Source organism: Theropithecus gelada, chromosome 1, assembly GCF_003255815.1.
Source record: "Theropithecus gelada isolate Dixy chromosome 1, Tgel_1.0, whole genome shotgun sequence".
Lineage (NCBI taxonomy): Eukaryota > Metazoa > Chordata > Mammalia > Primates > Cercopithecidae > Theropithecus > Theropithecus gelada.
In genome coordinates, this window is record NC_037668.1 from 119,877,361 (window position 1) to 119,892,560 (window position 15,200).

At 40.7% G+C, this 15,200-nt stretch overlaps 1 protein-coding gene across 4 annotated transcripts in view; it reads right to left on the minus strand.

The window, feature by feature from the left end:
- Window positions 1-1,774: 1,774 nt before the first annotated feature.
- TGFBR3 (transforming growth factor beta receptor 3) overlaps window positions 1,775-15,200 on the minus strand; it is a 226,348-nt gene continuing 212,922 nt past the window's right edge. For all 4 annotated transcript variants that reach the window (XM_025395686.1, XM_025395675.1, XM_025395665.1 and 1 more), the window contains one exon: window positions 1,775-5,261. In XM_025395686.1, the coding sequence (XP_025251471.1) occupies window positions 5,143-5,261 (119 nt within the window). In that variant the 3' untranslated portion in view covers window positions 1,775-5,142. The remainder of the gene's footprint in view (window positions 5,262-15,200) is intronic.

The following is a 15,200-nucleotide window of genomic DNA, read 5'->3' on the forward strand; positions in this document are numbered from 1 at the left end:
AAAAAAAAAAAAAAGAAAAAAAAAAGAAAAAAGCAAAAAGCAAGTCACAACTGTTATAATCCAATCTTCTTTTTTGACAGGGCCTTCCTCTGTCACCCAGGCTGGAGTGCGGTGGCATGATCTCAGCTCACTGCAACCTCCACCTCCTGGGTTCAAAGATTCTCCTGCCTCAGCCTTCTGAGTAGCTGGGATTACAGATACATGCCACCCCAACCCGCTACTTTTTGTATTATTAGTAGAGACAGGGTTCCACTATGTTCGCCAGGCTGGTCTCGAACTCCTTACCTCAAGTGATCTGTCCACCTTGGCCTCCCAAAGCACTGGGATTACAGGCATGAGACACTGCGCTGGGCCATAATCTAATCTTATTTAATGACACGGACATGTTGATATGAATTAAGGAAACATCTGGGAACACATACACTAAATCGGTATTCTTATATTCAAGTTGGAGGATTACGGAGGCCTTTTCATTGCTACATGTCTGTATTCTTTGCATTCATTTTATACGTATATATTGTTTGAACAAGAAAGATAATTTTTTCTTACAAAAAGCCTATGGACTCCCACCAAAAACAACAGCCGATACACATCTGCAATAAAATCCTACATGCAATTCCGGCCACTTCACAGACTCTCTGAAGCCCATTTATTAATCACCCAGGTTTTTCCTCCAGTAGACACAAGGAGAGTTTGATGGCAAACAAAATTCATTGACCTGCCAATTCCTCCCACATATCCTAAGAGGAGCTGGTTGCACGGGGCACCGTAGCTGTGAAATGCAGCTCAACGCTATTCCTGCTCTGAGGGTACCCACCTGTGTAAAATGTGAGGGATGGGCTGCTGGCCTTGATGCCAAATCATCTAAGTCACTAAAAATCTCAAAAGGGGAGTGTGGTCTATAAATGCATATTCAATGCTGTAATGTAACATTTGATATTGAACGAGAACTTTTTTCATTACAAATTTGTCTGGGGGTGAGGATGCCAAATAGAACTGAGCTCTGGAGAGGTGAGAGAAGTAGCTGGGAAGGCAGGCAGATTAGCCTCCTCGGAACCACGCTTAGGAATCTGCACTTTAGCCTGAAGGCAAATTGGGGAATTACTTAAAGGCCTCAAAATGGAGTCTTTTTAGGATTACTTTGGCTGCATGGTGGAGAAAGAATTGAAGGGAGCAAAATGGAAAGTTGGCATACTAGTTAGGAGGCTGCTGCAATGACTCAACTCAAGAGACAATGGCTCTTGAGCAGTGTGCAACAACAGCCGGAGTAGGAATAAGTCAGTGGTTTGAAGAAAGAGACATTTTAGAGGTAGAATAACACTTGGACTTATTGATTTGGTTAGAGCGGAGCCAAAGAGGCTGTAAATTCCCAGGTTTCTGGCTTGGACAACTGGAAGACGGTGGTACCATCTGGAGATATGGAATGCTGGAAGCAGCACTGGGGTATTTGAAGGGGCTAAAAATAGTAGACCTTAAACACGTATTATTTTTCTTTCTTTGACTCTGGGAGATTGACAGAAGGCCCAGGAATGGTTTCCAGGGCTAGACACCCACTTCCAAGTCCCCTGCCACGTTTCTCTGAGAAGAGCGACAGCTCCCGCTGCACTCTTCTTATAGTCCGTACACCCTTCCCTCTGCTCTGCACCTCAGCCTTTCTCCTCCCTCTTCCTCATCAACACAGTCGGAGCAGACGATACATTCAGAAGAAAGTCACAGTGAAAAAAGTTACATCAGCCTGAGGGTAGAATTTAATGATGACAAGACAAGACACATATTAATAATTGATATATCTTTTTATTATGCACAGATAAAAGACTTAAAACTGTGGTTATCAAAACTATACATCTAAGCATCTTCACAAAATAGCTGACACACTGAACAGAGAAAAGAATACAATAGGGGTGTTCAAACTGGCCACAGGGATTTTAAGGGTACTCTTTTTACCCTCATAGATGATAAAAACCAGCAACAAAATCAGGCTCATTCAGGAAAAACCAGAAGAGAGAAGTATTGTATTTGGAAACTGATAATAGTCCTTTTTAGAAAAACATCTGTCAGTTTCATGAACCACCCCAGATAAAACAAACATGAAAAAAATCACATAGGATTCACCCAACAAAATGTGCTCTGTTAACACAACCAGCAGTACAATCATTCGAACCATGAGGTAGTTACAGTACAAAAAGACTGGCACGCGTGTGAGCACCCCACACACACACACAATCATGCCCACTAAGAACACACGCAAGAAATGGATTTACAATCTTATTCCAAGATAAGGAAAAAACCTTTTTTTTTTTTTTGTTTAGAAAATGCTATAGAAACAGTTTAGACAGAAGAAATCTCTGGCTTTTTAAAATACAGAGTAACAGCTGGTAAACACCACATGGTGAAAAGCTATAGCGTATTATACAGACAATCTGCCTTGGAGTTTAGGACATTTCAACAACAGCTTCAGCATCAAACAAACAAAACAAAATGGCCTCTGCAAATTAAGGGTGTAGCCTGCAGAAATAACAAAAGACGGCAGATAGAAGAGTTCAGCTGAAATACAACAATACTTTTAAAGAAACTTGTAGAACATGTTATAAAAGTAGAGCTTGTACTTTGTATTAAAACTGTAAAGTGTGAAGCAATTAGAAATACTGCAATGAGAAGCTAGGGAGAAAATACCTTATTTTTTTAATGTTCATTTTTTAGAAACATTTCAGAAATACTTAACAACATTCACTCTCCCAATATGAGATTAGGTTTTATTGACACAGATTTCTTGATCTGGAGAATACTTCTGACAATGAGACCCAAACAAATAAAAGGTGATTTTTTTCCTCTCTCTCTCTTTTAAAAAAATCTTTTGGTTTGCATCTATAAATTTGTAAATTAATTTTAAATTATTTATAAAATCATTGGCAATGTAGCATCTCTCTTAAAAATATATATTTAAATATATTACAGAAGGTTTTAACTCTGCCCTTCTAAGACATCGATCTTTTAATATCTCCTAATAGCTAATTTTCTTTTTAACAAGATGGAAAGGGTTTTTTAAAAAAGCAAAGGACTGATCAAAAGAATTCACAGTAGCTGAAATTAAACATTTCATATGGAGTAACTTAAATTTATCTAAAACACTTAAATATATCTTTATACACAGATTTTGTAGTAAAATATAGCTATAAGTGACTTAAAGACTCTAGTCTTCTTTGAAGACATCTTTAAACTTTTTTATACATAGAATATGCTAAAACAATACATTCCACTGAAGGTTAGGCAAAGCGCATTATTTTCAAACACAGGTAGCGTAATCTAGGTCATCTACTCTGATACCCTTTTGTTAAAAAAAAAAAAATTAAAGGAAAAAAATTCTCTAAACTCATGTCTTCTTCCTTTGTATATGGAAATCTGGAAACTTTTCAGTAGATCAATGTAGATAGCCTGGAAATCTCAGCCCTAAAGTAATCTGTTTTGGTTAAAATTTTCCTTATTGAATGTCTATATCTATTAGGTTAGTCAGATTATTACTCAACGATTTGGTAAAAATGATTGTCAATTTCCACATACTTGTTTCCCGTGTAGACATTGCCCTAAGGTTTTAAGCTTCATCAGCATTTCCTACTGAGGTTCCATTCACAGACAACCAGGCATAACTTCCTTCTTTTAAGGGCAGTGGGATTTGCTTAAGAATATTTTGGGGGCAGAATCTAACTTGTTCTACTTATGGAATTCTAAGTTGTTTGGGGGAATTCTGGAAAAAGAATAATTTGCAATGAAGCTATCTTCAGCAGTAAAATAATTTAGCATGATAATTTCCCTCTGGCATTCTCTCTCGCTTTTTTTTTTTTTTTTTTTTAACATAGAGGTATCACTGAGCTTATTTTAGCTGCAAAGTGGCATCTTATTATTCCATTTAATGAAATTCCCCTCAAGCCCTTTTTGAGTTTGGGATATATTTAAGGCAAGAGGAGTAAGGCAATCCAAGTAAGTGCCCTTTTCCAATCTCAGCACTGTCTTGGTGGAATTGGCGACACTATTCGGATAACCAACTGGAGACCAGCAGGATTTGCCATACATTTGCATCTTGCTAGAGTTTGGTTTTTATAAAAGGGCCTATTTTTTTTTTAAGTTGACATGTTTTGAGTGGAAACACTCACCCTAGCAAATATACTTAAGAATAAGTTGCAACTCTAAAAGCATAAGGACATTTTCAAATTTTCTCCAGCTGAGAAAATGAATGTGCCAGATGATATATTATATACTTGTACTTGCATACACATAGAAATATATCACTGTGCAAATTTCTCCTTGATTTTATAACTGAATTTCACCTCAATTTATACATTAATTTGTCAGAAGAAAATATTAGGAATGGGCACAAATCTGTGGTTCCTGATTTTGGTCGTTTTCAATTTCTGTAGGCTTGTAAGAAATACAACATTTGCATTAAGACATTTTGCAGTGGTGTATGCAAGTATGGGAAGAAACAGGAAGCAGATAAGGTCATTAGCATTGGTTTTGGCCCAGGGCATAAGAAAGGAATGTTGCCTTGACACTTGTCAGGGTGCAGTCCCTGAGGGCAGCACCCATCAAGGGACACATCAGACCCCACAGGGTGTGGCAGCAAAGTCAGAAGCGTGCATCCAGACGAAGGTGCGAATTAGACAGGAGGAACGCTTAGAAAGCCTCAAAGCCATTTCTTGTTTTACATCTTGGTTCAGATATAAAGAATCTTTGGCCGCATCTCCTCACTGGTTCTACTATCTGGCTATTAACCCTTTACCAACTCCTTGAGTCTGGGTAAAACTCAGGGCCCCAAATTATATCTTCTCACCTGGACAAAGCAGCATTTTTAAAACTGGCATGTGTTTCACATTGAAAACCCCCAAGCCTGTGAGGGGCTGGTGGAGAAGACCACCATTTTAGCTTTCTCACATGAATTCTAGTGTGGTACAGAAGCCCAGGGTCATGTTTATATTAGCCCTGGGTGTGGGGTGAATAGAATGGGTGATCTTTATACTGAAATTCATTCTGTCTTTACAAGGGAACCAAAATCCAGCCCTCTGAGTCTGGACATGAGGCTCAGTCATTGGTCCTGCCCTTGGCAGTAGCTGAACTGGGCTGAGCTGGGCTGGGCTGGGCTGGGTTGGGCTAGGCCGTGCTGCTGCTGGAGCAAGGCGTGCTCTGCGTGCTGCCGATGCTGTGGGCAGCACTGCTGTTTTCCGAGGCTGGCGGGGAGGTGGGGACTTGCTGCCTTCCTGCGGTCTCCCCTGCAGTTAATAAAGAAAAGGTAGAGTCAGAGAAAGACGCATATTATGTATGTGCATTCCTGAAAAGACCATTTATTCCGCATTTGCCATTTTAACTGATGTTTTTCTCAACCAGGGACAGAAGCAACTAGACTAGATCCTAGATGGCTGGAATACCTTCTAAAACAAGGTTTTGCTATTTGTTGTTTTATTTTTAAAACATCATGAATAGGAAAAAGAAGACAGCTGACTGACAGGCAGCTCTAGTGGCTAAGACCTCTGACAGTTGATGACAAAGTCCCTGAATTTCAGGGTCTACAACCTTTGATGAAAACACCACCACTTGGTCTGTGTGAACTGGCAACTGACCAGCACCTGTATTCAGGAAACACTGTCCGTCTTCTCTCATTAAGATATTGTAGGATTTGGAGGGTGTGACCTTTAAATTGTAGTTAAGAGAACCTTGGAAGCTTGGGAGCCTTGTTCTGAATTGCACTTGTTAAAAACAGTAGTGAAATATAGACTTTGTCCTAGCTACAGTAGAGAGAGCCTTGTGTGCCAAACAGATAAATTTCCTGAGAAATTGGGGTGGGGGATAGCTGCTATTGGAAAAACCTTTTGGGGAAGGGGTTTAGCTGTTTGCAAATGGGGACTGCAGTTGCCAGCGAATGGCCTCTCTTCCCCACTGAGGTTCCCTGTGGGGTGCAGTGTGAGTATCTCCTAAGACTTTAAGCATCCCACTTTTCATTACACACCCCACTGCATTTTAGTTAAAGCCATTCATCGTGCCAAATGTGCAGTGCTTTGGAGAGGAAGGAAACCTCAAGTCACACACATGGTTTGCATTTAACAGTGCAAAAGGCCCTAGAGTTACTTCTCTTTGGCAAAACTGGCCTCAGTGCAACCCTCAAAAAATGGCTCTAGGTAGGGAAAAGTGATCAGGGCTCTCCAATAAAAAACACTGCATTTACTTTGAAAAGCCAGAGCATAAACTTCATAAACTTCTTGTAAGCAGCATCCCCTCCTTCAATGTGGGAAACCCCAGAGGGCCAGGCCTGTTGATGAATGAGCCTCCTCTTTCCTGTCATGCTGAAATACACATCTATCAGCCGGAGATAAGCAACCCTCCCAGCTGCTTCATTAAAACAAAACACTCAAGGAAAGGCCCTGCCCTCCAGTGCAGGAACTTGGCCCCATTACTTCCATTCTCTTTCTGGGGCCCCTCAAAAGCCTCTGTGAAAAAAGCAGTTCTGCAAAATGTAGAACTGGCTCATGTCCCTGGGTCTGGTTACAGCTTTTCCTGTCACCCCTTTCATGAACCACACAGTTATACACACTTTTGCATCAACCTCAAAGTATTTATGTGCTTGTTGTAAGTTTGGCCCTTGTTGTACTTCCTCTAATTATCTTTTCTTCTGGGATTGGCGGGATGGATAGGGGACTGGGGTCAATATTCCTGAGAAGCGGAGAAACACTGCTTTTTTTTTTTTGAGACGGAGTCTCGCTCTGTCCCCCAGGCTGGAATGCAGTGGCGTGATCTTGGCTCACTGCAACCTCCACCTCCCAGGTTCAAGCAATTCTCCTGTCTCAGCCTCCCGAGTAGCTGGGACTACAGGCACGTGCCACTATGCCTGGCTAATTTTTGGTATTTTTAGTAGAGACAGGATTTCACTGTGTTAGCCAGGATGGTATCGATCTCCTGACCTCATCATCTGCCCACCTCAGCCTTCCAAAGTGCTGGGATTACAGGCGTGAGCCACCATGCCCAGCTGAAACACTGCTTTTGACTTTTTTGGAAACCTATGTTTTGGACACTCCCCAGCACTGCCCTCTACTCTTCGTGTGTGTGTATAACTAAGGGTGGGGAAATTTGCCCCCATGGCAATAACTTTCTGCCAAAAATTCACTTTCCCCAGAGTAGAAGCTTTATTTCTAGAAGGGAATCAAATCTCTTAACTATCCTGATGTCAAAACAAAAACAAAAAACCTCCAGAGACCCAAACAACTCTAGATATGCTTTACGAATTCGACTCCCTTACAAACCACATGTTGGTCCATACCCAGCTAGATCCTCACATAATCAATTAGAAGGACTAAGGTGGCTATGCATGAACCACATTTTAAACTTACATTTTCCTATTTAAATAAGGATACATCTGAAAAGCAGGAGGCAACTCCATCTTTTTCTTCTTTGGCTCACCTGGGCTTTGTCTGCTCAGCCCAATAGCAGGTAAAAAAGTAAGAAGGCCTTGCTTCATCTAGCAATAGGGAGCAAGTTTGCTCCTCCAGGAGTTGCCCTGTGCTTGATTATTCACATTCAGGAAAAGTGCCAGGACTATGCCCTGCCCAGGAAGCCTGAATATCTGCTTTCCGACGTCTATTTGCCAAATATAATTTGTTGCCATGTCAGTTTATTTTCATCAGTGCCTATTAAAGAGACCTTCAACTTCCCGAGCTTTGGAAACTCTTGTTCTGGTGATGCAAAACACTCCAGAACAAAACCCCAAACAAATAAAGAAGCCTCTGCACTCGAGACTGCAGGATACATCTCACCAGCTGGATAAGTCAGGTTAACCCAATATTATATTGACTTTGATCCAATAAAGGGCCAAGGTGAATCTGAGAATCTGCTGGGAAATATTGAAAGTCCCCTCTTCAGACCATCCTTTCCACTTCTGTGGCTATTTTCACATGTAAGATGCAAGGTTTCTCAATATAACCATGTTTTAAAAATAACTCTTACCGGCTGGGCGTGGTGGCTGACGCCTGTAATCCCAGCACTTTGGGAGGCCGAGGTGGGTGGATCATGAGGTCAGGAGATCGAGACCACAGTGAAACCCCGTCTCCACTAAATATACAAAAAATTAGCCAGGTGGGGTGGTGGGCACCTGTCGTCCCAGCTACTTGGGAGGCTGAGACAGGAAAATGGCGTGAACCCAGGAGGCGGAGCTTGCAGTGAGCCAAGATCACGCCACTGCACTCCAGCCTGGTGACAGAGTGAGACTCCATCTCAAAAAAACAAAACAAACAAACAAAAAACTCTTACCTTTTGACAGAATTAAGAAAAAGTTTTTTCACTGTCAAATGGAAGTGATGCTACAGAAAAATTCACCATGAGGAAGAAAGTTGAATGTGCAGGTGCTTCTACTTAATGGGCCAACAGAGACCCCCGGGTTTTCTGAGATGGGTCTTTTGGCTGTCTGCTCTCCACTGCAGTGGTCTCTGATTTTGTGGAGCGCTAACTTTCTCTAAAACATCCCTTGGGTGACAAATATAACCAGGCTGCTCCTAAAGGAAATGGGCAGGGAGGACCTCGTGGCTAAGCAGACTAGGCCCAATTAACACATCTAAGAAAATCAAGGAGGGCGCCTTGCTCGTAAATAAATATCAAACTTGGCCAGCAGAGGAAATGTATTCAGTCTTCATGCTTTCCTCCTAAAATCTCAAACCACACTGAGGGAACAGAGATTTGAGAGGAGGGAGAGTGAGTAGGGGAGAGAGGAATTTGGTGTCTGATATACTCTCGAGGAGGAGGGTACACTGAGGATAAGAACACTGAGCATTAATTCCGCCCATCTCACAGTTAGCTATGGCTGGGCCTAGATAACTGCCAGAGATGCCTTAAGAAATAGAAAAAGCCAGGTGCGGTCACTTACAGTGCCAGCTACTCAGGAGGCTGAAGGGGGAGGATCTCCTGAGGCCAGGAGTTAGAGACTGCAGTGAGCTATGATCTCGCCTGTGAAGAGCCTCTGTACTCCAACCTAGGCAACATAGAGAGACCTGTCTCTACAGGGGGAAAAAAAGAAAAATAGAAAAATAGAAGCAGAAAAAAAAAAAAAAAAAAAAAAACAACCCACACCAAAAAAAAAAAACACCCCATTTCTTAATGGAGAATGTTTTCTTTCTTTAGCATGGCATGGTGTTGTCCAGATCTGACTTCCTGCTACCTCTTTGGCATCTATATTACAACTGGATTCTTATTTCTAAGTCTTTCACCATGGCAGGTCCTGGGGAAGAAACTATTCAGGAAAGATGTGAACAGCACTGGAGGACTCTGTGGGGAAACAACAGAAGAGTTAAAAAGAAAGGTGAGGCGAAGCTTGCTATTTAGGGCAAAGGAGACTATTGCAAACACTGTCCATGAGGATTATTACAAAGAGGAGCAGACAGCTGTTCTTTATCTCCCTGGAGGGCAGAACATGAGGAAATGAGTTTAAATGGCAGGAATAGGGATTTAGGTCAGAAAAGAACTTGCTGATTATGAGGATTGGTTAGTTATAGAGGGAATTTATAGAATCTCCTTCTCAGGAGATATTTAAGCATAGGATTGAAAACCATATACCTGGGGGTACTTTAGATTTAATATTCCTTGATGCTAGAAAGAAAACAAAGATATTTTCTTCTAGGTCTATGTGCTGCATGCAATTTTGTATTAATGTCTCAGTTTCTTGATATCCTAACTGTAATTAATTCACAAGCTCACTCTTTAAGCAGAGTGAACAATACTACCTTTAATTTAGAGAAGTCTTCAATCACTTTTTATCATTTTCAAATTTCATTCCTCCCCAGTCTCCAAGCGAAAGACTCTTCTTTTGCAGCAAAATTCTCCAGGAGGGGTGAGTTAGATGTTGTTAGAAGTCACGGGGAAAAGACTATATCAAGAATTAAAGTTTTTCACAGTGTCCTGCCTACTACTTTCTTTCTATATTCCTGCAGTGTGGCCAACCTGTTTGTATACAGACTTTGGTTTTCTGTGGTATCTTCCTTGCCTCTGTGGCCCCTGAATAGGATGCAAAGTCTGATAATAACTAAGAAGAAGAAGAAAAGCCAGGTGGAGGAGGAAGGCTGTCCCCCATAGCTGTCACTTCAACCCGAGTCAGAAACTGGACTTGAAGCTGTGGTTTGTTCAATGGCTAGACTTGCTACCTCAGCAGGTGTGTTAGTTGTGTTTCCCTTTAGTCAACAAAGAGATAATCGCTACTTCACAGGGTTATCAGGGTGAGCGTACTTAAAACAAGAAATGCGCAATAAAAGCTTTTTCAACTTTAAGGCTGCTCTGATGTGTAAGCAGAAAAAAAAATCTAAGAGTGGAAGGAACACTGTTTCACACAGCATAATAAAATGCTGAGGTTTTGAATTAGGTGTGCCCGTCCCAACTCATCGGGCAGTTTTCAACAGCCCTCCACAGAACACACCATGTGTTCTTAAAGCAAAAGTCAAGCGCATACCCAAAAGTCCACCCGAGTCAGGTAAGAGGTTTTCTTTAGGAGCAGCTCTAGAGGTGCCAATGTGTTCAGAGGCCTGCGGTTTCTCCAGGTTCCCAAGCGTAGCCCGATGAAAAGAGAAACAGCAAGAAGATAGGCTAAGGTGTGATAAGGTAGGAGGCAAGAGACCAAGTCCCAGGGATCAGACAGATGCAGCTGGAACAGATGGAAATCCCAATGTGACGATGAAGAAGGCAGGCTCCACTCTCTTTTCACTCAAATGCTCATATCATTATTTTATAAAACCATTAAACACAGAGGTTAAGATGAATGCCTTCTGCTTTCCTGGTGTCTGCTGGTGTGTCTTTTTCTCTCAAAAAACAAAGTACCTCCCAGAGCATCTGGCCATTCATACCTTTCCCTCTTCTTCTCACCCTCCCCTCAGTTTCCATGAGAGGTTAATAGAAAACTTAATTCTTCAGCTTAGAAACACTTCTTCCTTCTCCAGTGAGACTTCCCTTGTCAGTTCTCCATTTTTCTGACAGAGTTCATCAGGTCACTGCTTTCCTAAAGGTTGGCATGTGTGCCTGTAGCTGGGTTTCTGCTCGAGCCAATCTGCTTATAATCAGTCTGTTTGGTTATTCTCTTCCTCTGAATATATGGGAACTCCACGACAGCAAGGACCTTGTGTTGCTCATGGCTATTTTACCAGTGCCTAGAATAGTGTTGGCATTTAACAACAGCTTAAAAAATCCGTTGAATAAGTGAGTGAAAGAACGAATAAATGAGTGAACAAACCAAAAAAATTTAGCTGATACTAAACAGAGGCAAAAAGAAAAACTAAAATACTTGCTAATTAATGTTTATTATCTAATAAGCAGAAGGAAGATAAAAAGATTATGGCTACATGACCTTTGAATTTGTAATAACACAATAGCAAGAGACAAGAAGAGTGAACTCTGAATCAAGAAAGCAAGGTTCCAGTCCTGACTGCTGTGCCTGTGTAACTTTGAGCTGGTCACATCAGTTCTCTGGGCTCAATTTTCTCGCTATATAAAAAGGAAATGTTGATGCAGACTAATAATTTTCCAAGGACTCCCTTTAAGAAACTGATTTAAAACAAAAAACAAACAAACAAACAAAAAGCAAGGGTACGACTTTGCATAGAGATAGTGCATTTAAAGGCACTGACTTGCATTCCTTTCCCAAATCTTACCACAATGACAGTAAATGGATTTTTAAAGGCATAAACACATGAGAACAAAGATAACAAAAGTAAAGATAACAACAATAAAATATTGGAAGCTGGTGAGGAAATGAGTGAGTGGCAACTGACTTGGCAGACTCAAGAGAGCTGAAACCTAAGCCAACAGTGGGAAAAACTGAGAAACAACCAATTTATGTCACCGAACCCTTAAAAAACTAAGGGAATGGTGGCATTAGGCACCTCTGGAAACCTCTCTTGAATATATGGCTATAAGCAAGAGGGGTTGGCTGAACTACATGAGAAGCAGAATAGTTCTCTGCATTTCCTCCCTCACTCCACTGCGCTGAGATCTGCCCTTCCTAATCCAGGAAGAAGAGGGGAAGTTTACTCTCTTAAGAGAAGGAAACTGAAGGTTCCAGGAATGATCAACACCAGGCACATTTGAGGGCAACAGTGCCACATTCAAAAGGGGGGGGACTCAGCAAATATATGTTAATACATATTTTGGCTCACCTGGGCTTCTTTTGCTCAGCCTAAAAAGAGATAAAGCAAGATGGCCTTGCCTCATCTAGCAACAGTGAAACGCTGAATCAAGAAAGGAGGGTTCCTGTCCTGACTGTAACTATGTAACAAATTTGTCTCCTGTAGAAGTTGCCATGCGCTTGATTATTTGCATTTGGGAAAAGTGCCAGGACTATACCCTGGGCAGGAAGTCTGGATATTTGCTTTCTGGTGTCTATTTACCAAATATAATTTGTTGCCATGTCAGTCTATTTTAATCAATGCCCATTATAAAGGTCTTTCAACAGCCAGTCCTATACCTTTCAAGTAGGAAACAGAAAAACATATTTTATGGAAGCCTGATGAGCTAAAGAGGAAAGATCTGATGATGAGATATCAGGGGTTCATCAATAACATGGCCCAGTCAGATCACCCTAAGGAAGTTCACAATCAATACGTCGCACCCACAGTTTAGCATTTCCTTATTCTTAAATAATCCTATATTAATATTCTCAGATGACACTGTACCCATGAAACAAGAATAGAACCTTTTTTTTTTTTAAGGAAAAGAAATTCATAGGAAAAAAGTTATTGGAATTTAAAAATTTGAAGCCAGTATTAAAAACTCAGTAGATAACTGAAAGATAAAGATGAGAAAAACTCCCAGAAAATAAAGAAAGTAGAAAGATGGAAAACAGGGAAGAAAGGAAAATTAAAGGACAAGAGGTTCAACTTTCAAATAAATAAAATGATTTCTAAAATGAGAGAAAACAGAAAAAAGGGGGTGAGAAAAAAAAAATCATTTTTAAAACTCTTAGCACCGAAAGACAGGAGTTTCTAAACTGAAAGGGCCCAATTATTGACCAGCACAACGTATGAAGATACATCTAACTCAAGAGACATCACTGTAAAATTTCTTCCAGAAAGAAAAACAGGTCATATGCAAAAGGGATCAGGAATCTGCACAGCTCTGAACTTCTCAACAGCAATCCTCAGAGCTAGAAGACAATGAGGAGGGCTTTCAAAAGTCCAAAGGAAAAAGTGTCTATAATCTAACATTCTATACCCTGCCAAACTATCTACCAGGTGTTTCTGTTAAACGAGGATATTTTCAGACACGCAGGGTGTGAAAAACATTTGCCTCCTATGTACACTTTAAACCAGGAACAAGAAAGGCAGGAGATACATGACACAGGACATCCACAACTCAAAAGAGAAGCGAACGGAATGCACAGAATGGTAGTGAAGAAGATCATAGGAAGACAGCAGCGTCCAGAAATGGAGGGAACTGGTTCAGACAGGAGCAAGTCAGAGGCTCCAGGAAAGAGCTGAAGAAAAGGAATCAGTAGAACATTCCATATGTCTCAATGTATTAAAAGGAGATTGAGACAGCTGGCAGGGTCAGCAGAAGAAATAATGATAAATATACAGAAAATTAAGCTAATGACTGAGGCAGGAGAATGGTGTGAACCTGGGAGGCGGAGCTTGCAGTGAGCCAAGATTGCACCACTGCACTCCAGCCTGGGTGACAGAGTAAGACTCCATCTCAAAAAAAAAAAAAAAGAAAAGAAAAGAAAAGAAAATTAAGCTAATGGGGTAGGGTGGGGAAAGATAATAATTCTAGGGAAAATTAAAAGTCATGCAGGATATTATACATGAGTTAACTGTGATTAGCATTTAGGTAGTCATAATAATGTAAACAGTAAATGCTGATCTAACCAAAATGTCAGCATATTTCTATTAACAGGATGGCGGGGGAAGGGGACATTTTCCATAACAGGGGGTCTACAAAAAAGGTCTAAACCTGCAAAGTCAAAAAGCAGCAATATACTCATGGTATTTAGAAGTATGGATTAACATCCAAAAGGATGAGCTAAGTGTCAAAAAGAATGCTCTGGGGAGTGAGTTAAGAAGGTGGGGCAGTAGGGGTTTGATTTTTTTCATAACAAGTCTTGTAGGATTATTTCAACCTTTAAGCTACTTGCATGTACTACTTTAATAAAGCTAAAATGTTTTACTAGAAAATAAAAATAAAAGCATTTGTTCCTCCCTTCAAGAAAAAACCAGATATGATTTTGCATGTGATTTTAGGGACTTCATGGACTAGAACTTAGGGATCCCTGAACTAGGTAGGGTCCCTAGGAGCATGAAGATTCTATGGTTCCAGCACCATTTCAGCCCCCAAGCACCCCTCCTCTCTACAGCATCTTAGAAGAGAATGTAAGTTTTAGGAATGGAGTTTTCCAAACAGAATTAATCCAGCCTCAAGGGAATATCTCTTATTGTGCCCAGAGTTGTCCTATGATAAAGCGGGAACCCCGTCTTTGTAGGCTAACACACATTCCAGGTATGTAAGTAGATATCCACAATCCAAATTTGTGACTTGGTTTTGTGCTCTGTGCTGCACATGGAATGGAAAGCGTAAACAAAGGGAAAGTCATTCAAATTAAGGATTGTTTTTCACACAGAGGCAGATGCTATCTGAACCCCCAAATACAGCATATACGATCTGTGAGTTCCACAGCTTCAATTATTGTTGAAATTGAATGGACTGAGGTAGTATTTGTATCGTAGCTCTCCCCATTGCCCACTGCATTATAATCTTCCTTATTAATCTAAATTGCTGCTAGCTGACCCAGGTAAGAAACTGAAGGGGTTCCAGAAAAGAACTATCATGTGGTACTGAGGTGAGTCTTCTTCATGCTTGTGTGATGCTCGTATTCCTCAAGAGCAATCTATAAAATGAACCAGAGGCTACAGTTTTTAATAAAAAGTAATTTTGAAGCTGTCTCATAAGTCATGTGAAAGGATTTTAAGCCCAAATGACAGTGTCTATAAACCTTTTACCTTCTGAATCAGTGTAATTCATTTTGCTGGAAAGCATCACAAGAGGCAGGTCTTTGGTTTCATTTTTCTTAAATTTACTTACAAACCTATTTCTACATGAACAGTACTTTAAAGGCCCTCCTGAAGTCTCTGGCTTAGGGGAAAAAGGATCAGTAACAGCAGACTTCCAAATTCAATGAGCATGAATACATGCCATACAAC